The sequence below is a fragment of the Drosophila simulans genome, chromosome 3L (genome assembly GCF_016746395.2).
Source record: "Drosophila simulans strain w501 chromosome 3L, Prin_Dsim_3.1, whole genome shotgun sequence".
NCBI lineage: Eukaryota > Metazoa > Arthropoda > Insecta > Diptera > Drosophilidae > Drosophila > Drosophila simulans.
Genome location: NC_052522.2, coordinates 20,708,610 through 20,731,056, shown reverse-complemented (window position 1 = coordinate 20,731,056; position 22,447 = coordinate 20,708,610). Strand labels below are relative to the sequence as shown.

Here is a 22,447-nt window from a genome sequence, read left to right as displayed (position 1 = left end):
ATGCAGATTCCGCTCCATGTTTGCTAATTAACAACTGCAATGGCGTAGAACCCATTAACTGTTAATTACCATAAACATGACAATTCCATTGGCCGGCCAACAAGGAGACCGAACAATGTGCCGCGCTAGATATACTCACAAAGTCCTCGAGAATCACTGGAAAAATACCCATTTCACTTTTCAAGAAGATTTATTTAAGCTACTATTTAAAGTTTGTGAGACGTTTGATTTTTAATAGATTATTGCAGTATAAGCGATACTTTAAGCTATAATCCCCTCTCATTTTAGATCCATAGCATTATTAAAGTTTTATAATTCTGTACGTAATTGTTAATTAAAAGGTGAATAGAGTACTGCTAAATTCAGAAACGTGTGAATGGTTACTAATATGAAGTATCCCCATTAAAATGGACACCAATTTCAGTCACATTCATTTAAACACACTCCAATGGTAATTTATTATACACATGTTTTGGCCAACATTGTCTACCATTTTTACGGCGGTTGTTTTTCCATGAACTTTTAATATGTTTTCGCTTTAAATTAAAATAATATTACAGTCTGGCATCTAGGGAATTGCCTATATGCATTAAATCCAAGAGTAGGCATAAATGAACGCTGCTTGCTTGGTTGCCACTAAATATTTGTTTAAACATTTTACAGCTTGTCGCTGCTTAACAAACTAGACAGACAGCAGTCAACCCGAAATATTTTAAAGACTTCTCTGCACATAAACTTTATAGTTTTCTTTGGTCCGACACTTGCAAAAGAAGTGGCATGCATTTATCTTAAAGAGGAAAAGATTTATAGCTAGCCGTGGCAGTTGTTTGTTGGCCAACAATCGCAGAACGCTGATCAAATCGCATTTAAGCCATGGCGAAGTGGGAAATAAAAGCACCATTGAAATGGCAGTAACAGTAACAATAACAATATAACAAATAGCAAATAACAAATAACACATTGCATGCAAAACAATCAATCAACGGCAATTTCTCGCTCAATTAGGCAACAAACATGCCAAATAAATGCAAAAGAAACGAAGAAAAGCAAATTAAATTCAGTTTCGTGTTAAAGAGCCAACTGGAGACTCCGACTTTTTTCTTTCTAACGGGTAGGTGGGTGAAAATCGGGGGAAAAACGAAGGAAAATCAGTGGAAAATGGCGTCGCTTGCCGCTTTGGCAATTTGACAGCGGAATATCGGTGGAAGCGCCAGAGAAGCAAAATAGACAAATGGCAAATGCAAAATAGCTGGAAAGCGGGAAAATTATGCAGTTTCCCAGATGCCGAGAAAATATATATACATATAAATGGGAGATATCGGCGAAGAGAGGGACAGCTAGAGCGAGAGCTGTCGGTAACTATGATGGCGAATAAAAAATAAAGAGCCGCAAATCAATTTCATCACGATTTCTCGTCGCCGAATCGCCGCTGAAAGTGAAATGTGGCCATGACACTGGATCTGCAGAGGAGCCACAATCATCGATCGCCCGTCCGTCAGATAATTGTAACTTAATATTCGAGCCATTAACAAATCGCAAGTCGGTAGAAATCAGCCAAATCAACAGCAGCCGATGCATCGGGCTTATGCGAAAAACGAATGTCAGTCAAATGTTGCTAGTGGCAATCACATGAGATCTCTGATAATTCTGTGGAAAACTGAATTTATCATTTTGTGAGCATTGAAAAAAATATATATATTTATTTATATTAAAAATACACACAAATGTTTGTGTTTGTAAGAAAGATATAGACTAATATATATACAAAACTTATTCGAAATAAATTCAAATTTATTACCAATGACTGCAACTCGATTTCAAACAATGAGGTGCTGAGATCTTTATGTAATCAATTTCGAATTAATATTAAATTAATAAATAATCCTGGTAGATGTTTGTTGATTTGCTGGCCAAAATATCGATGTTGCCAAGTATTTTTTTTTTGACTGTGCACAATGTATAATTTCACCGTTAAGCTCTGGCCAATTTCTTGAAAGGTTTGTTAACCCTTTCCTGTGGGGAAGAAATTCTCTAAAGCGTAACCAAGTTTGCCAAAAAAAAGTATAGGAGTCATTGTCATTGGGGAGTTGTCTTTGCAAGTTCATCATCATCATGGTCGCTTGAACACCGCCCTCATCACCATTCTGGCGAGCTTTACCCAAGCGATTATTGTAATTTTATTGTTCTCTTTCTTCCGAGGCTGGTCTTCTCCCCGATTCTTCTGTCTACACCGCTGATTGCCCCCTTCTGCGTAGGACCCTTCGGTTAATGAGGTCAGCCTATTTGATTTTAACTCTTGGTTACGCTTGACGGCGTTTTCCCTCATTTAGCGGGAAAGTGTTCTGCGGAAAATCGTACAGCACCGCCATTGTTTTCCACTTTTTTCCGTCGCAGCGACGCACCAAAAATGGCTGGCAATTTAGCCAAATGCGACACGATTCTAGGGCCTGAATTTATCCCATCATCTGCAGCTCCCAATTGGAGGTTGCACAACACGGGAGACTTGGCAGGCTCCCAGGTTCAGGTCCACTAACCTAAACGCAAACCCAAACCCGAACCCGAACTCATTGACCTTTAACACACAGCAAACAGGGACGGTAAAAAGTGTCGCCAAACAATTTTTTTCGCTTTCCTCGGACTGGGCTTGAATTTGGTTATTTATTTAGTATTGCTTTTTTGTGGGCAAATCGTGTTGCTCCTTATTTACCAGGCTATAAAAAAGCTGGTGGCCCAATGTCCGACTGTCTGGCATTTTGCTGGTGTTGCAACCACGTAAATGTCAATTTGCATTTTGTGAGGCGTTGCATAAACAGCAGCTCCCCCTTGTTATCCCCATTGCCTTGTTTTCAATTTGTTACTGATCTGAAATATTTTTATTAACAAACGGAAACAATTAGCGTCGCCTCAACGAACGCAACAAGCGCCGGCCAAAAAGTTAAAGCCGTAGCTCTCCTTTTATTTTAATTTTTTTGTTTTTTTTTTATTTTTGGTTTTGTACGATCTGCGGACAGGCGTATCTGTTTCCTTTTGCCAGCGACTGCGTGGCCTTTCCCCCGCGCGCCACAGCCACCCACCACCCACCACCCCAAGCGATACGAGAAGGAAAACCAAAATGGGAAATTGAAAACGCGCAAAAAACGTTTCAGACACAAAATCGTGATTGCCTTCGTTTGGCCGCCAGACATTTCGTTGTTGTTCCTGCTGCAGTGCTCCAGATGCCGATGAAAAGGGGGGGGATTGGGGAATGAACGGGGGGGCTACGTTGGGTCAACAATGGGGCGGTCCTAGGGGTGGTGATCCTGGCTGCTTATGCAAAACTGCATTCCAGGAAATGCAGTTGAAATGGGAGCAATGTAGGAAATCAGGATATGATCGAGAATCAACCAAAAATATAGTTCGATACTATTATATGAAGATATATGTATATAAGATAATAATCCAAGTATATAACTGAGCTATAAAAGGTATCGATGGAAATCAAAATTAATGATCCAATATACATTTTTACACATTCTTCATAATGTAACCTATTCATTTTCGAGTTTATTACCATTTAATGCCTCTAAGATCTTCAATTTTTGATTTTATTGCCCGCAATTAAGGACCTTCATTTAAATATAATTATAATGATTTGTATCCCTAGTCGAACACTCCCTAAATTATTCGAAACACAACCCAAACTAACTAATGACTGGCTGACGGACTTTCCTAATTGTAAATCACAATGAAATACTCTCACTGACTTGCTGATTTTTAACTTGCTGCCCACCCCATCAGTTTTGCCCAAAAACCCTGACTAACCGAACTGATTGATTAATTGCCAAGTGAAAACGAAAGACACAGTCTCTGTCCCAGATGACAAACTCCTGCCTGCAGCTGGAAATCTTTTTCTCTTCGGCTTCATCTGCATTTTTTAGCTTGCGTCGAAAAAAACTGAAAACCGAAAACTGAAAACCAAAAACCGATCCGAACCGAAGGAAAACGAGACTAGCAAATGATAATAAATATGAAAAAGACGTGAAAACGATTGCCGCGATTTTCCCACCGACGCTTTATAGATGGTGTCTAAAAGGCAACCTGCCGTCCCTCCGACCGCCCCCTCCCCCCACCCCCCACTCCTTCCCCTTGATTTTTAACCCCTTTTCCCCTCCGCTTTTTTCCCCACCTTTTCGGCCTCCTGGAGCCGCCTCCTTTTTGCCGCAGTTTCATCCGTCTTAAGTAGAGTGAAAGTGTTGCGTTTTCGTTTCAAATTGTGGCCACAGTTGCAATTGTTGCTGCCTAGGCTTATGTTATTGTTGCTTTAGTTTTTAAGTTTTTCCGTGCTTTTTTCTTAAGCCTTTTGCGACTTTTTGCCGCTATTTTAGCCGGCGGACACATATCCTTGTGTTCAATCAAACCAAAGCGACGTCAACGCGGCGCAGTCTTGCTTTTCCACGGATCCCGGATTGTTCGCTCTGGCTTTTCGGAGTCAAGTGTTTTGTAGCTTGAAGGTTGTTTTCCACACAGCCTCCCACTGAAGGCAGGCCCACCCCCTCCTTGGCATCCATCTACCCCCCTCCCCCCATTCACCCCCCATGCCCCATGGGGCTCAAACATGCGGCAAACATTTTTAGCGCTTGTAGTTGCAATGAATTTTTATGCAAATGAAAAATGTTTCTTGCGATTTCCATTTTTTGTTTTTGTTGTTGTTTCTGTTGTTGTTGTCTTCAGCTGCTTTGTTGGCCATTACTGTGATGCAATTGCCGCGAGTAACAATAATCTTGATGTATGATTTTTTTTCTTCCTTCGCGGCTGTCTCTTATTATTAGAAAAAGAAAAACGTTAAAAAATAAAGAGGAAATCTTGTGCGCCTATCGTGTTGTTGGCACATTTTCGCTTGGCAGAGGGGGATTTTCTGTTTGATCTCATAACCGCCAGCGATGCCACGGCAGCATCATAAACTTTTAACGCTGTCCATTTCGAAATAATCAATAATTTTTGGCTATCGATGGCAATTTATTACTATTTTCCCCCCTGCAACCAGCTTTGTTTTCGGTTTGTTTCTGCCCGCCGGGCAGCGACTGAAAGAGAGGAGCAAATAAATTAACACTTCCTTAATCGATAAACGCCAAAATGCCCGGCGATGCAAACTGCATTCGGCGTTGGAGAAATGCAACTCGAAATCAAAATGAAATGCCAATTGATAATGCCAGTGTCGCTGGCCTTATATTTTCAAAGCGGGGGCGTCACGGGCTGCCTTTCGATTCGTTTATTAATTTTAATTGCAACGGGGTGGCAACAACCGCCGGCTAATATCCAGCCCACGGATAAGCCGAACAAATTGCATACAACACTCCCCCATCGCAGGATACAAACATATATACATACATAGTATGAATGAGTACTGAGCCATCCAACGAAAGTGGGTTGCGCGTGCTCGAGGGGCAGTTGGAATTTCAGGGAACCCAAGATTGCCGCAAAGGCCTTGATCTTGGCCAGATTTTCGATGTGGGCAGAGTGTGGTGCGAGTTATTTATATGCCACATCTAGCATGCTGCAATTGCTGAGGGGTAAACTATAGAAAAGTCGAGGAAAGCAAGAAAAATCTTCTACGAATGGCTTTTACAAAGAAGATAAGTTAATGGACTTATTAAATTTATTAATTTAAATTCTCACACAGTGAGCAGGTACATTCAGATAAATTAGATACATTAATAAATCAAATTGTCCCAAAAATGCTGGAAATAATATTGAATATTATGGAATAATAAAATAAACTATTTATTGTATACGTTAACTAGTTTAATAAAGTTAAACTTAGTAAAGCTTCACAGGGGGTTATTGAGTAAGAAGTTTCCAACGCAGTATTAAACATATTTCCTCCAAAAGCCTTAGTTCTTTGACATATAATACTAGTATACTGTATACTGTATAAGTCAGAATGGGCAGAATATATAATATACATAGCTGCCAAATAAATAATGATGAATCAATTTAAAGAAAGTTTACATATGCTTGTTGTTCTTGATCATAGAGTTTTCTAATTCGGTATCGAGCAGTTTGATCAGTTCGGCAATGTATTTTTATTTTGTTCATTTTTATTCTTCTCTCTAGTATGAATATCTTACTAAACAATTTATAATTCTTTTATGTTATTTACAAGCATGTTTTTAAAATTTATAATCCTTATAAGTAAAAATTATAGCTACACTTAAGGGTGACAGGCGTTAGATAAAAAAGCTATTAAGTCAAGTTAATTGATGTTATAAACAATGTATTATAATTAAAATAACTGGTACAGTAAATGTGACCAATTAGTCACAGTCAAGTTAAATGAATTAATATTCAAATGTAAAATGTTCCCACAACAAATGGTATTCATTAGAGGAGCCACGTCAAAAACTTCACTTCCAAAAGCTTCAATAAATATTCAAATGTCTTAAGCCGCAAAAGTATTGGCTTGACTTTCTCATTTATGGCCTTTAGCCGATATTAAATTTGAATTTGAAGCCGTGACCTTCCCAATAAATGTAGCCTTCGGATGCGAATGACTGCACCCAGTGCCAAATGGCATTTCGAACTCACTCCGCCCGCTGGCCAGAAAGCCAAACGTTTGGATGACTGGCGGCATCTGGAAGCCGCAAGAGTTTCCATCCACAGCCATATATCACTCGTGTTTGCCCAGCCATCTCTCATATTTGTTTATCTAGCCCCAATTTGGCTACTGCACTACTGGCGAATTTATGATCAGGGCGTTGCTGCCAAACAGCGCCGAATGGCAAATTGCGGAGTGGCGAAATCAAATGGGAAATGTATTATAAAGAGGCGAGTGTGCCAGATGATAAGCCCGTTCAAATAAATCCCCAAGCCGAGTTTAACTGCAGGCCAAGTTGGTGGCTTGTGCGGCTGCTGGTGGAAAAGGGAGTGCATCCGTGTAAGTGGCGGACAACAAATGCTTTTGGGGCCTGGCTAGATGGAGATTGAGTGCAGCTCCAAGTGACGCCACACACAAATGCCGCAAAAGCGCCCCAAAGATTAATCGCTTAGCAAATTTGCAAATTGTGAAAGTGCGAGTGAGAGGAAAAGGCGGATTTCTGGCGACTGTTTTTCTGTTTTTCTGTTTTCCTGCGAGGCTCACAACTCACAACTTACAACTTGCAACTGCCAACTTCCAAGCTGCTAGCTCAAAACAACCAACTGCAAGCTGCGTTTAATATGGCGGCTAATTGTCCTTGACGACGGTGCATCCCACATGGCATTTTATTTTGTCTCTGGCTGCTGGCGCAAATTGCTGCCGGGTATTGGTGCACCGAGAGAAATTTATTAGTAAAAAAGGAATCAAAAAGATAACGATTTTGGCTAAAATGGTACGGAAAGCAGAACGGAGACACTAAAATAGTTTTTAGGATAAATATTCCTGTCATATCTACCTAAAAACCTTTGAGCAACAATATATGTATATAAATTCTTACCCATTATTTAGGTGACATTATTCACTGTGTAACTTTACAGCTGCAGGCTGCAGCGGAAAGTGAAAACTTGAAAAATTGATTATGCAACTGCCGCAAGGACGTTTGTGGCCAAGAGGCTTGCCTGTGCCTGTGCCTGTGCCTGCCTCTCTTGGCCTGGCCAAAACGGAGGTCGTCACACACTTGGTCTGATTTTGCAGTCATCACACCTCCCGCCATCGCCTTCGCCATCACGCCGTCTTTGTCTTATGTCATTGTCTCCGTCTCTGTCGATCCTCTCCCTCTTTATTATTGCAATTTTGAGGCATGCCACTACTATTCACTTGCCTCGGGGGCGTTGCTTGTCGTTGGTTGTTTGCCACTTTTTTAGAGGTTAAGTTGCAAGTAGGAAGCGTTTGTGGAGGCGCATTTTATTTACGGGCACGATGCGGCACCAGCAGGTAAAAATAATAATGAAACGACAGCAAGGTGTGCAGAGCTCTTTTCTTTGGCATGGATTTTTCTGGCTGATGGTACATGGCGTTTTAATTAAGTATACGCCGCGTGAACGATGCGCCGACCATATAAGGCGATGCCAGCAAACGATGCTGCAACTACAGGCGGGAAACTGTTGTCAGCTTTGCTGGTTAGTTCAAGTTGTTGCATAGTCCTTGATGATTCGTTTTGAGGAAGGGATATTAAATTTGATGAATTCATATGATATGAAGATGAATGTTAGTCGTAACATTTTGTAATCATAAACGAAAGGGTTAACGCTTGTAACATGATAAAATGGAAGCTGCTGTTTTTCTACTAACTTGGCAACTAAATTACATTGTTTTAACATTAAAGTGACTGTACTTACTACAAAGTAAGAGATTGAATTAGTATTTTTCAATTCGTAAGACCTGAGTTTGTGTTTTAAGCAGTGCCGTTGTATGTGGAACATCTCATGCATCGCAGCAGACCTCACACGACCTCCGGGCGGATGAGAGGTCAAAACTAAAAAGTCAGTCGGTTTAATTACCCCGTCAATCGAACGTGGCCAAATGCCAAGCGAGCCAAGGCAACTCTCCCAGGTGGCCACCCAAAATGCCAGCAAATGAAAAGCCGAGTTCGTTGGAAAAAATGCGAGCAAGTTTAGGTGACCAAATGGGGCACTCGTTCGTCCAGTGATTAGCCATATAAGCAGGCCAGTTGCACATGTTTTTGGTTTTTCACTGACCATACCACCTGTCTCCTTGACATTTTCCAGGTGACATTGACGATTGCATTGTGACGCCAACGGTTCAGGGGCAGTTCACGCCGCTTCCAGAGGCACTCTGCGATGTGATCATGGACCTCACCGCCGAGGGCCAGTCGGCGACCATTGAGCACGTGCGCAGCAAGCTGGGCTCCCGATTCCCACACATGACCACGCCGGCCACCGAGGTCATTTACGACTCCCTCGCCCAGCTGATGCAGGAGCAGAAGATCTATCAGACATCCAAGGGATACTTCATCTTCACACCAGAGTCAGTTTACCTAATGAAATTTATATATATTTTCAACATTATAGTAATACAATCCCAATCCTCTCCAGACGCCGACGAAGTCGATCGAGGCCGCGCAGCAATCACCACCAGTTGAATGGCAGCCTCGCCTATGGTCACTTGGCGGAGGAGGAGCAGCAGCACGGTGATGATGTGGTTCCCCAGGAGGCACGCACAATGCTGATGTCCAATTCCGAGGCCTTGCACTCTCTCTACGGAGAAATCTCAACGGAGCGGGACGGCGACCTCACCCATCAGTGCATCCAAACGAATCTGGCGGATGTGATCTGTGGCGGTAAGTACACACATCTCCACATCAATTATATCAGTTAGTGTAATCAGCAATCGATCAATAAATTACTTACAGGCAATCCCAATGACAAGATCATCTATCCAAGGGCGGCGAAGCGACGCAGTGCATCGTTTCCGACGCCGCGCAGCTTGGAACGCCGGCACAGTTTGCGGCTCTTTGGCTCGTCGAAGCGCCTGCAACGCTGCGCCTCCACGCGAAGTCTGTCCAAGACGTACGCCCAAACGCTCAACACCACGGACAGCAGCAGCTCGGAATACCAAAGCACAGATTCGTCATCACCCAGTGAGTTGAGGAATCTTGAAAATGAAGAACCTATTCTAACGCTATTTTCCCCTTTTAAGAAAAAGGATCTTTGCTCTCAAGACTGTTCCGACGCAGCGGTCGAGCCAAACAGCGGCAGATTGAGACCTATTCGGCCCAGTTCCCTCCAGCCGAGTGGTTCAACACCAGAGCCGTTCACCTGCACAGCGTGGGCACCCAAACGGCCGAGCACGTAAGACCTTAGTGACTTAAGAAAGGGCCACAAATTTCTTAAATACTAAACACTTTCTTGTTATCCATCCGCAGGACATGCCCGTTGCCCACACGCTGTCCAACTCGACGTTCTACGACGGCTCTGAGCTGAGCCAGCGCTCCTCCACTTTGCCCCGTCGCCATCGACGCCACATGTCCAGCGAATCGACGTTTCTGATTTCCTCCAGGGACTGCTCGCCCATCCGCCGCCGATCGCCGGTGTACTGCAGCAGTTCGCTACCTCGTTCCACGCAGTCGATTCCGGCCACCACGGCCAAGACAAATCACTCGTCGCGCTTGAGTCATGGTCACGGAGGATCTGTGACGCCAACGCCGCCAAAGACGGCACAGAAGTCGGTGATTGGAAAGCACATCTTCGAGAGCTCGCCATCGCGATCCGCCACGTTAAAAGCGACGGCGGCCAAGCGCCACACGGACGGACTGATCATCAACAGCTGCCTGGACAACAAGGCCACGTACCGGAGCCTGCAAAGCAGTGGTCCCTCGAGCCTCGAGTCCTGCAAGACTACCTCGATGCTCGCCAGCGGTCCATCGAGTATTGACAGCGGCAAGGTGTCCTTTAGCCAAAAGACCAGCGGCCACTCTAGTCTGGACTCGCAGTGCTCCACCAATACGGCGGTGATAGCACCACCATCGAGCAGTAACAATGGGAGTTCTCGTTCGATTCTCCTGCTAAACGGTTCTCCACGAGGAACACCACGTCATCAGGCCATGAGGGCACGAGTGGCCGAAGCACAGGCGCAAAGACAAAGAGCCAGTACGCCCAGTCGCATCTTGGAGGAAATCTATCCGGCGGGTGGAAGCAATGTTGTTCCCACCTCCAACAGCAATAACTCCATTACCCTACAGGTTACCACCTCGAATGGGAACCAAAGCATACCCAGCACCAAGATCTTTGTCCAAAACTCACCGGTAAGGAGTGTTATAACCCTGGAGAACGGCAAGATGCTGGAGAACTCCAATGTATTCATCATCAACAATGAGACGATGACTAACGAGAAGGGAGAGATCATCAAGAAAACCCTATCCAAGCAGACTTCCGCTGCGCCAGCAGCCACATCCACGCCTGTTAAGCCGGAAACTGTTTCCGAGCAGCCACTCAGTGAAACGGAGGCCAACTCGGAGACCTGCGACTCCATATCCTTCATCAGTGAGTGTTCTCCGGAGAGCACGTGTGCTGTTGAACCGGAGACCCCTGTTTATGATGGAGGAAAGTACGCCAAGAACACCAATAACGATGCCACCATGAACAACAGTCGGAAACTGTGCCTCCAACTGGCCAATGGCATTGCGTACAAGAACAACGTGCTGAAGAATGAATCCCAACCAAATTCGCCCAGTGCGGATGCTCCTCTTAAAATGGCAGCACTAGCCAAGCAGGATTTTGAGATTGCCGGCTCAGTGGGCAACCTGCATTTTTACGAGAAGAGTTCGAAGGATGTGGGTGCCTCACAGAGCAACAACATGATGATGAACAGTAGTACCGACCTCAAGAATCTGTGCTATGAGTCCGTGTGTCAGCTGCAGAAGTGCTCTATGAATGGCGATGAACTGGCGCTGGCCCATTTGCTACACAAGTCAAGCAATCCACTGGGTAGTGAGCCCAATTTGGCTCTGAAAGATCTGGCGAATGATAAGTCCATTGATAAGGAAGCCATCGACAGACGACTCAGCTTGACCAAGGAATCTTTGGAGCAAGGAATGGGCAGCGTGCTGGCGAACGGCGGCGAAGAGCTATATAACTTTCCCAGTCTGACCGACTTGTCCTTCAACTTTACGTCCTTGGCGGCGAGAAAGATCCTTCAGGGTGTGAGCCTCAACAGCATCGACACCCTGGTGGAACTCAACATGGCAGCAGCGGCGGCGGCGGCAGCGGTGGCAAATAACGCGCAGGAGAAGCAGCAGAACAACCAGCCAGCGACGGCAGGACCAACTGCATCCGTGTGCACCGACTTCGGAATGGTCTAGGCCAGAGAAAAGCCATCACCTCCGCCCCAACAGAGATCATCGCTGTGGGTTTTCCGGAGCTTATTGGCCTCTTAGCTTAATCAAACGACAAGATCTTAGGGTCTAGATAGGAGTTATATACGCTCCGCATTTGGCAAACCATTTTGTGTAATTTATTACAATTTGATTTCACCATTCGACGATAGCAGCAATTTGTATGTATCTTTCTTTAGGGTTTTATCGGAAGCAAACTTTAATTTACAGTGCCAAAATACGTTTAGATTAATTTTAATGCTTATTATTTCATATGCCAGTTCGTATTTCGCTTTCTACCAGAGAGACACCGCCAAGCGGCTTCTGTTTAAGCAATCCGATTTATGTAAAAATCCACACAACCACTATGTTATCCTTACTTTTGTGTACATTATTCAAAATAATTGTTTATACTAACAACGCCCAAAATGCAATCCTATCTATACAGACGCGAACCGCAAGAGAACAGAGATGTACTACGAACATAGAACTTAGCACTAAAACAGAAATACAATAATTTTGTACAAGGCCTTAATTAGTAAAGTCAGCAATAATACAAAATAAGTTGAATCACTAATAAAAACGATATAAAAATAAATCTATAATTTCGTAATATTTTATTGGGGGTTTCATAAATTCCTATCAAATTACTATTGAAACTGAATTGCTTAAAATAATTCGTCTCCGCTTATTTAAATTCCCAGCAAATAATTAAAAACGATCAACTGATCATTGGTATTATTTCTTTTCATTTATTGAAATTTTTAAGTCTTTTGCTTTTTCATATACATATTGTTTTGTTTTCATATACTTCGTGTTTGTTATACTCGTATTTAATATTTTAGGTTTTGGGTAGTTTTGGCTCTATAAATATGAATAATTATAGCTAAATGCTTTTAAATTAATATTCAGGGTATATACACACACACGCGGTATACACGAACTTCACTTTTTAGTTACACAGAGAAAATGTAGGATAAACAAAATATATAATATACATAGCGCGCACTTAACGGGATATAGTTATTAGTATATGCTAATGCAACTACTTTCGCCAATCGCTTTTGTAATTCGTAAAGGGGTAGATCAAAACGGGTATGGGCATAGAAGGTTGCCCAGAAGTAAATTGGTGTTTCAAGTGTCTGGAGAGGATTAGAGTAATACAATAATACATATGCATATTTAGAGAATAATTTTCATAGATCGTGGGTGTATTATAGTATGCTGATGTATATACAAGTAGTTTTAGAAACTTATTTTAGTGTGTAGATAGTGTAAAACAGACAAATGTTTAATTTATTTACATTAATATTAGCAGAGAACGAAGGAACATTAAGAATTCGCTATATACTCGTACGCTGTGTGTGGGTTAGGTGTTGAAGAAAATGGCGTTCGGGTCGTTTCGATTCGGATTATACAGATATTTCATTCAATATGCTATATATATTTTATAATTATCGCTTTGCTCAATAACTAAAATGTACAATAGATGACTTAGACCTCCGTCGACCGTCCGTTCTCATCCGTCCGCGAAGCCTTTCGCTCGCGTCCCGGTATTCGGCCAGTAAGCGGCTGCGCCTGCGCCTGAGCCTGGGCTTGAGCTTGGGCCTGAGCTTGGGCTTGAGCCTGTGCCTGGGCTTGCATTTGTGCCTGCTGCTGGAGCATTTGCTGTTGCTGCAACATGTAAGCGGCCTGTGACTGCTGCACAAAGTTGGCATGGGTATACGCCTGCATTCCCGGAGCTGCATACACATTGCTGGGCGTGGCAATCGCTGCCGCTGGCGGCATGTTAAATCGCATCTTGGCTGCTGCAGCTGCATTTGCTGCGGCCGCAATGGCAGCGGCATTTTCCCTCGAAGCGCTGGAGGTTGTAGTGGACTGGAACGAGATGCTCATGCCGCTGTCCAGGGAGCCAACGCTGCCACGACGTTGAGGTTTCTCATTGCCAACTGGAAGGTGATACAAAAACCAGTCAGTAATGTCTACATATTCTTTAATCTGCTAAGCAACTACTTTAGCAACTACTAAACAATACATGCTCTTAACTAATTAAAAATCACATTTAAACTTAAGCTCTAAGCGTTTTTGCTACATATAATGAGGTAAACTCACACTGCTCGTGCATATCGAGAAGGCTGTTGCTCAGCGCACTGCGCTTCAGCTGCTGCGAGTTATCGGCGGAGTTTGGAGCCTGCTCGCCAGATGCTTGGGATCCTGGCTGATACGGGCATGGGCAGACCTCCACGTCGGCCACGCCACTGTCACGATTCTCCGCATTGCCAGGTGCTCGATTGCGCGCCGACTTCTGGCGCTCCAGCTCGGCCTCAATGCGCAGCGACTCCATCTCGTCCATCTCGCTAATGGACTCTTTAAGATCCTCGGCAAACTTGCAGCGATCATGTTCGTTGCGGGCGTTGAAGGTGATCAAGATCTTGCCATCCACTTTCTGGGAGAGCTGAATGCAAAACGGATAGTTGGGCATATCCAGCAGGGTGACAACGGTGCCGCATAGCGGGAAACTGTTGCGGAATGTGTACGTCACGGAGGTCTTCTTTTTGCTAAATATTTTGGTAATGACCAGCAGATCGTTGAACAGGAACACCTCGCGCTGATGCACACCAGGTCGCTCCTTCTTGTTCACGTCAGGAATCTCGTACAGTCGGCAATAGCAGACAAGACGCCGATGGGGCAGCGCTAGATTTGGTTTCTTGCCCACAATAGTGGCCTGGACCTTCATCACTTGAGTGACATGGTCGCTGCCGGGCTTAAATTCGTCGGACTTGACACGGTCATAGATGCCCATCAGCATGTCCTTGTCGATGTCGTGACAGTCGTCGATGCCGCGCAGATTTTTGATAAAGTCCTCGACGCGCATGCGACGTTCTGGCTTTAGATTGGGTGTGTGCAGATCCGTGTTCAGCATGATGATGGCAAAAGCCAGGACGAAGATCTTTAAAATAAGAAAACATAAATTAGATATCGTAATAAATTAGACTAGCTGACAGACTTACCGTATCGGATGATCTCAGTCGCCCGACAATGTCCGCATTGCATTCACAGTAGCGCTGTGAGAAGATCTCCATGAGGCGCTCAATCTTTTGTGCCTCTCCAGGCATGCGGAAATAGGCCTGGAACTTTCGCAAAGCCACATCCACTTGCCGGCCGGACAGGTCCAACTCCATGGCAAAGCAACTGAGCACGGCCATATTAAACTGGTTCTGCAAATTTCCCAGATACTCGCCGATCATTTGCCGGGACAAACCCTTACGGGTGATGAGGAAACGAGCAACGCCCTGTGGTGTATTCTCAAGGAATCCCCGCCTTATCAGATAGGTGATGCCCTTCTCCGGCTTCTTGTTGAACAGATTGAGTCCAACGCGATACTGACGCTTGCGTATAGTCTCCGACATCTTGTAGTTTTGTGCCACTCCGGCAGCTGCAGCTGCCGCCTGCAATTGCTGCTGCTCGTGCTGCTGCTGCTCATGCTGCTCATACTGAGCGGCACTCGTATGCGAGGAGATGGCATGGTCATCAGCTGGTGGCATTCCTCCTGCCGCTGTAGCCGCTGCAACGGCAGCCTGCATTTGAGCGGCATAAACACCGGCTCCGGCAGCCACTCCAACTCCTCCACCAGAAACCGCACCCGCTGAATCCGCCGAGTGCGTGGAGAACTGCTGGGAACTATTTAGGGCTGTTCCTCGTTTCCATGTATGTGGTGAGTTACTGCGATCCGAGCCCAAATCGCTGTTTAGGTTGCGCTCCGCTGAGGTAACACTCGAATCCGATCCGGAACTCTGCACGGAGGTCAGACTGCCGTTCTCGGCGGTTTTGCACAGGCCATTGGTCCTCAGCAGCGAGGGAGGTGGCGGTGTCTGGCGCTGCAGCAAAAGAAGCTGTGTCTGCTGTTGTGCCGTAATGGAGCTGGTGCGTTTGGGCACCTCTGGAGGCACCTTCTTGCTGCTGCCGCTCCCGCTGCCTCCGCTGCCGCTCCCTGTGCTGCCACTGCAACTGGGCGTGGGCGTGGTGCTGCCGCCCTTGGGTCGCATATAGATCTGGGCCGCCGAATAGTAGGGCGTGTGCGGGGAGTGGCCGCTCGTGTTAACCCACGAGGCATTTAGCGAGGTGTCCGCCGAACTGGCATAGCTCAGGTCGTGCGGTGATCCATGGTAACTAGTGTAGTAAGCAGCTCCCTGGGGCAGTGCCTGGGCATTATAATAATGTGGCTCTGCCGCGTGCAGCAGATTAACATGTGGATGTGAGGCCAGCGCCGAAGTGCTGACTGTCGAGCTCGATATGGAGGCGGGAGAGGCTCCTGTAGATTGGAAAAAGTTAGTTAAATGTTTACAAAAGTATTAACATTTTGAGCCCTCTGGATAATAGTGTTATAAAACCACTAACTCTAATGATATTATTTCTAAACTGCTTGTTTAAAGTACTGTCTACGCGTAATTTTAAAACCCTTTTTTTGTGATCTCAATTCTAAAATAAGTTAATCACGATTGCTTTGATAAGATCAAACAACATTCTTTTTGATTATAAACAAAAGAACCTAACATATCTAGTTCACTTTAAGAAAACAAAGTTAAGACGCAATTATTGTTTAAACATGGCCTATTAAGAGATTGTTTTTTATGAATATTGTAAATGTGCAATATAAGATGTACTTGTTTAAATTACACATTTTGTTTACAGTTAAATTTACATTAAACAAATTGCATGTGTCAGTATGTTTATTGAAAGTTAACCTTGTGAGACTTGTTGAGATCATTAAACTTATATTTATTTTGATGTTACCACCAAGGGTCACCCGAAACAGATAATGAAAACCAATAACACAAAGAAATTTCAGGGAAATTATTAAGAATTCTTGGTTCCCTTTAAAGCGAAATGAAAAGCAATTTAACGTTTCATGCGAAATGGTTGCTGGATTTAAGTAATATACCTTTTTAAAATCTTGAGGATTAAAATGAAAAATTTAACACAAAAAGGATGAAGCCTTAAGTCTAACAACCACATAATCTTTGAGCAAATCAAGTTGGAATTTAAGTGTTTAACTTTAAAAACAAAATATTAAAGCCTTAGCTGATGCAACTTTCGTCACACTATTTGCTATCCAGGTGGCAGACGTCCCTTATCTTTACTCACCTGACTGACTACGCGGTATGGGACTGCAGTCCAGCTGACGTCGCTCCCGCATGGAAAGCGATCGCGTAGGTGGCGTCCGGGATAAGCCCGGAGAAGCTGCTCCCGCCGGACCCGCCATGATGGTGACACGTGGCTGCTGCTGCTGCTGCGCCTGTTGTTGCTGTTGCTGCTCGGTGAGCTGAGATTCCGTGGCACTTCCGTAGGCTGACGAGGAGGAGGCACCCTCCTCCGCCAATCCAAGACTGCTGGACGTGACCACCATCCGCCGGCTTAGACGCTTCTCGGCTTTGGCCATTGCCGTGATCGAGGCGAACTTCTTGACCATCATGTAGTGACGGAAGGCGCGCTGAATAGTGACCGCTGCGTTGCGGGCTCGCACTCCGCCGTACTTGCGCTCCAGCAGCTCGATCTGTTTCTCGAGCAGATCTTGTGAGAGTTCGTAGCTATTGGAGGGAGATCAGAAAAGATGTATCCGATAAGTATTTGGAGGCATCCGGTGTGTGGGAATGGAAGGTGCGATGTGTGCTTGGTTGGCTGGAAATTTGCAAATAACTGACAAAAGTCTACGCCGGAGACCGAATGTTTTGTTGCCCCGCCCGATAAGATAGCGCGCGAGTATCTTTGAAATACAATTCTCTCCGGCGTCGTCACTGTCGCCCCTCTGGGCTATCGACCTGATTAACATTCGCCTCTCGAGTGGCGGTAATAATATTGCTTATTGCTGTGTGCCTCGTGCCCCAAGCAATCGTTACTTTCGATCGATAAATTACTCATCATGCCGCTATAAAGATACATTTGAAAAAATATCCTGGGACATTCCCTGAATTGCAAACTATCGAGCAACTACAGCTTTCTGAATCAGCTGCATATCGACCATGGCCAAGATCAAAAGATGCACTGCAGTAGCACAAATATTTGCATAGAAGTCGCTATCTTGGCGGCGTCTAATCTAAGATATCCAATTATGACTTTTCCAGTTCTCAACGAGCGGGCAAAGTTCAAACTCATTCAGCTGACGAATGGTCAATCCCCCGGAGGCACACTTTTACTTTTTACAGATAACTAGATAACTAGATAATTAGATAAGCAGACGAGCTTCTGTTGCCAACCCTCTGCTTGATGGATTGTTTACTCAAAAATGGTGAAATGGTTTAATTCTGCAATTAATGCCCAAACAAAAAATAAACTGTCACTTTAAAAGGGAGTACAAATTAGTAAAATTTAAACGCTTAAAAAACCAAATTAAGCATTGCCGTTCGTTTTTTGTTTGTATACGGTACACATTCTCAAGATAATGAATTTTTAATCATGGCAAATATTTTATAGCTGATTGGCAACCAGACTGTGAATAAGCTCAGGCCATGAATAGTTTATTGCTGATTTTCTGCTCATATCTCTGAAAACTGATAAGTGCACATCTGTGATTTAATAAATTTAATTGATTTCAGTTATTAAACTTAGCCACTTTCTAGAACAAGATAAGTCAATATTACGTATATTCGGGTCTATAAATAAAGTTCTCTAGATTTCACTTATCTAATGATAGTCCTAAAGGTATGCTATTATAGTCCGTTACCGATTTAAAAAGCCACCTGTTTATCATTTGATAAAGTTGTATTTGAAAAACCTCCTGAATAATCCACACAAATTGTACATTTCGATAAGAAACGGTTCCCGGAAATCTCCTTTGGCCCCTGGAAATATTTACTTTCTGACTGCACAGCTGAATCCACCCCAAACTATCAACATCCCCCGGGAGAAAGTACTTACGCCGACTGAGCTCGCGTTCGCTTGAGGACATCTCCGCCGTTCCGGATGGAGTTCTTCTTGTGCATATTCTGTTGCTGCTGCTGCTGTTGCTGGTGCTGCATGATCACGCTGGTGGCTCCAGATCCCAGGCCAGTTCCCACCCCACTGCCGGCGATGACCACCGCCCCACCGTGATGGTGGGCATGATGCCCGTGGCCTTGGAGCATGTGATGGTGATGATACTGGCCACCACCCGTCGCCGTGACCTGCATGTAGTGACCTGCGCCGGTCTGATGCAAATGCTGCTGCTGCTGGAGGTGCTGCTGTTGCTGCTGCTGATGGCACGTGGGATACTGCTGGATTTGGTAGACCATCTGGGGATGCTGTTGCGCAGGGTAGTTGATGGCGGCTGAGGAGCTGTGGGCGCCGGGGGCGTAGTGATTCTGCAGGTAAACATAGCCGCCAACACTGCCGCTATCTGTGCAGGTGGAGGCGTTGGCTGATCCTGGCTGTTGCGCTCCAGCCAGCTCATACTGGGTGGAACCACTTCGCTCCAGGCTCTTCTGGGGAAAGCTGCAAGTGGAAAAAACGAGGGGTCTGGTTAGAACACTACTTGCATTGGAATTTCGAATACAACTAATAGCAGTCCGTTTAAACCGACAAAACAAAGAACTTATATATAAATAATTGCTTTATCAAGATTTCGCTATCAAAATTTATAAGCAAACATTTAAAGCACAAGTGTGGCTTTTGAGTCAAGAGTAATTGCTGTTTAATTTAGACATTACGCTATTATTTTGTTAAGGTATACACACTTGAAATGCATAAAACGCTTGGTTCAAACTGTATAATAATTATATGTCAAATATATATAAATTACACACTAAATTTAAAATAAGAATGAAGATATTTTTAAAGTCCAGGGTAATTGAAAGTAGGTACACTACTCCAATTTAATATCAATGTGGGATTCTCTAAGGAATTTCCAGTTTTGATAAATAAACCAAGTCTTAGTTTTTGTTTATCTAAGTAGGTGATAAGAGAACTTTCGTTTTCTGGGTCAGGCCATGGGTTCCTACCTTTCGCCAATTATAAAACCCGATATGCAAATGATCATGGTGAAGAAAATATCACAAAACGTTCAAGATTTATGCACTAGGCGGTGGTGTGGTCTTCCAACAGACACATTGTGACACAGTTGTGGGCTGGGAGAATCACAAGATCGCCGCTAGGCTAGATCATTAATTAATACGCGACCCGCGATCGCTTAACAATGATATTCAAATTGAATTTCGGTCGTTCGGTCAGAGGAAGCACTCAGAAAACTAAATCCCGGCGGATATATAGATTGTATGTAGTGCGTGGGCCAGGGTGACGTCCGATCCCGGCGATGCTCGCGTTTGAACTAAACCGAGCATTCGACGACCGCTCGACAAGGTGATCGACGATCCACCAAGGTAGAGGAAGAAGCTAACTGCGCAAGCGCGTCGGCAGCGATACTTCTTTGTATATCTGTCTCGCACTCTCTGCCCATCTCACTTCCTCCAGAAACGTGTTTCGCATGGCTCATTAAATGTGTGTGCGTGTGCGTGATCATCCTACACACGTATACGCCGAATCCCACACAAAATGCATCTGTTTTGTGTTGCCCTCGTCGGGTTACCCAAAAAAGAACAATTGTACTACCCCTAACTCAAAGAATAGAAATCCTAAGCGTAAAAGGATCCATTATCGAAAAGAGACAGCGAAACAGGTAGAGCAAGAGGAAGAGAGACCGCTCCGACATATGTTGTAAGGAAAGTGAAGGAAATGATTAGCCCACGATGACAAACTTATTGATCGGCACAGGGATTCTCAATACTATTGGATTTGAAGCAACAGTTGGGGAAATAGTAAAGGAGCAGTGATTTCTGAAGGATGTAGAAATTATGAGGGATGGATTGCAGAAAATCAATAGAAATTACTAGAGTTTGAAGTGATGGTTAATAAAACAGAGGTATATAGTAAATCGGACAATCTCTTGAATTTCGAAGGTACCTCCAATAAATACATTCGATTTGAATCTTGTTTTTCAGATTTAAGCAAATTCGTTATGCCTAAAAATTATTTTTGAAATACCTTACATTATTTCCGCAACATGATGCCACTAAACCATAATCTCCCTTTAATGTATTCACCTTAACACTATATTGATTTTCGCTTAGCTTGGAAATCGTAATTCGATTTGCTCGAAAATCCCAGAAAATTCATTATCTACGTATGCAATACGAATGACTACCAGAAATCTTCTCGCAGCGGGACCAGCCCAGAAGATCGATATTGAAAAGTTCGAGGGCAGCTGCATATTTGCACCTATAGTCGAGAGCTGGACAAAAACAGGATCAACAGGAAAGCCGAAGGATAACGAAAACACAAAATTGAAAGGGGCATCCTTTTTGCTGCCTATCTCTTCCACACTCTTTTCGCCAGTTTTCCAGCTGCACCTGGCGTGGCTTTGCATGGGTTTCTTTGGGATATATATACATATACATTTTTTTCAATTCCTGAAAGGACAACAACGGCAGGTAGTTTTGCCTGCCGAACTGGCCTGTTATTGTAGCCACTTCTCCTTCCTCGCAACCCTCTGATTTTTTAAGAGTCCTGCTTTCGAGAAGGAAAAACATCTGCCACACGTCGCCCTAATTGTTTGCCGTTGCACGTTGCACATGTTGGAGCTAAATTTTCAAGACTGCCCGTCTGTTTGACCAGCCCAGAAAGTATCTGTGTATCTGCCTGCATATCTGAGTATCTCGCACATCGTAGCTCGTATCTTGTATCTCAGCTGACGCTCGCGAGCCAAAACTGCACCGGACTTCCTCCTGTTTGCGTATGCAACAAGTGTCCAAATCGGTTGACGTGACCCAACCGCCGATGGCCTACTCGGCGTAATTATTATTGATTTTACATTAGATTTCTCGGGTTCGTTTATGTGCATTTTGAAAGGGGGCTTAACGTTTATGGAGTGTGCCACAAGCGGGCCAGACACTTTGGGGTTGGGGTTTTGAGACTAGGAAAACTACAAACAGACCGCTGCTGCGCCGCATTCAATGTATTTCCATGAATATCAACATCAATATCAAAAGCTTATTAGGCACTCGAATCCCGGATTCGTCGCCGGACTTCTCTCCTCACTGGATCCCCGCGCGTTCGATTGGCTTCCAATTGAAAACGATCCCTCTCGTTCGGCGAGCCCTTGCTTTGAAGTAGGAAGGCCAGTGGAACACCCAGGATCATCAGGACGACGATGGCGTAGATGATAAAGAAATACTTCAGATCGAAGGTGGTGAGCTGTTCAACCTTCTGAAGATTGTGCAGCGCAAGTAGTTCCATGGTCATCCTTTTTTTTTAATTTTTTAGTCAATGATGCCAGGTGACGGCCAAAAATGTATACAAAATTTAGACAAAAATAACTAAAATTTGACTGAAAAATTACGGATAAAATGTTTTTGGTAGTTTCGCCTTTAAAAGCTCCGTATCATAAATATATTTTATTTTTTTAATATTTGTGTAATTTAAAGTCATTTTACGTGTGGATCGTATGCTTTCTACATGATTTTCTGTACATTATATGTTAAGCCCATAAATATGCAACAGTTTCTGCTTGCAATCCTAGCTTCCACATGAATTCTCACAGTCCATATTAGACAAGTTTCAAACTAAATACGTTTATTATTTCAGAATATTTTTTTTTCCACGGTACATTTGTACATATATTAATTATTATAATT

General features: G+C 44.0%; 3 protein-coding genes across 7 annotated transcripts in view; 1 reads left to right on the top strand and 2 right to left on the bottom strand.

Annotated features, from left to right (window-relative positions):
• LOC6738946 overlaps nucleotides 1–12,384 on the top strand; it is a 56,109-nt gene extending 43,725 nt beyond the window's left edge. Inside the window, exons 4-8 of the mRNA XM_016169144.3 lie at nucleotides 8,683–8,941; nucleotides 9,010–9,254; nucleotides 9,327–9,554; nucleotides 9,614–9,765; nucleotides 9,840–12,384. Of these exons, the coding sequence (XP_016032775.1) occupies nucleotides 8,683–8,941; nucleotides 9,010–9,254; nucleotides 9,327–9,554; nucleotides 9,614–9,765; nucleotides 9,840–11,774 (2,819 nt within the window). The 3' untranslated portion in view covers nucleotides 11,775–12,384. The remainder of the gene's footprint in view (nucleotides 1–8,682; nucleotides 8,942–9,009; nucleotides 9,255–9,326; nucleotides 9,555–9,613; nucleotides 9,766–9,839) is intronic.
• A 131-nt stretch (nucleotides 12,385–12,515) lies between these two features.
• LOC6738948 (IQ motif and SEC7 domain-containing protein 1) overlaps nucleotides 12,516–22,447 on the bottom strand; it is a 41,330-nt gene continuing 31,398 nt past the window's right edge. For 4 of the 5 annotated variants that reach the window (XM_016171857.3, XM_016171858.3, XM_016171856.3 and 1 more), the window contains 5 exons: nucleotides 18,702–19,253; nucleotides 16,932–17,374; nucleotides 14,798–16,098; nucleotides 13,899–14,736; nucleotides 12,516–13,735 (listed from right to left, as the gene is read on the bottom strand). In XM_016171857.3, coding sequence (XP_016032771.1) covers nucleotides 13,281–13,735; nucleotides 13,899–14,736; nucleotides 14,798–16,098; nucleotides 16,932–17,374; nucleotides 18,702–19,253 — 3,589 coding nt within the window. In that variant the 3' untranslated portion in view covers nucleotides 12,516–13,280. Of the gene's footprint in view, nucleotides 13,736–13,898; nucleotides 14,737–14,797; nucleotides 16,099–16,931; nucleotides 17,375–18,701; nucleotides 19,254–19,759; nucleotides 20,127–22,447 lie in introns of those variants that run through there. The other variant, XM_016171859.3, reaches the window with a different exon arrangement.
• On the bottom strand, nucleotides 21,751–22,137 carry LOC27207296. Its single transcript, XM_016183013.2, has one exon. It carries the CDS (start codon nucleotides 22,053–22,055, stop codon nucleotides 21,807–21,809), a length of 249 nt encoding a protein of 82 aa, XP_016032774.1. The 5' UTR covers nucleotides 22,056–22,137; the 3' UTR covers nucleotides 21,751–21,806.

Bases quoted from the DNA above. Each gene is read 5' to 3' on its own strand.
- LOC27207296 (XM_016183013.2), bottom strand. From the start codon at position 22,055: ATGACCATGGAACTACTTGCGCTGCACAATCTTCAGAAGGTTGAACAG.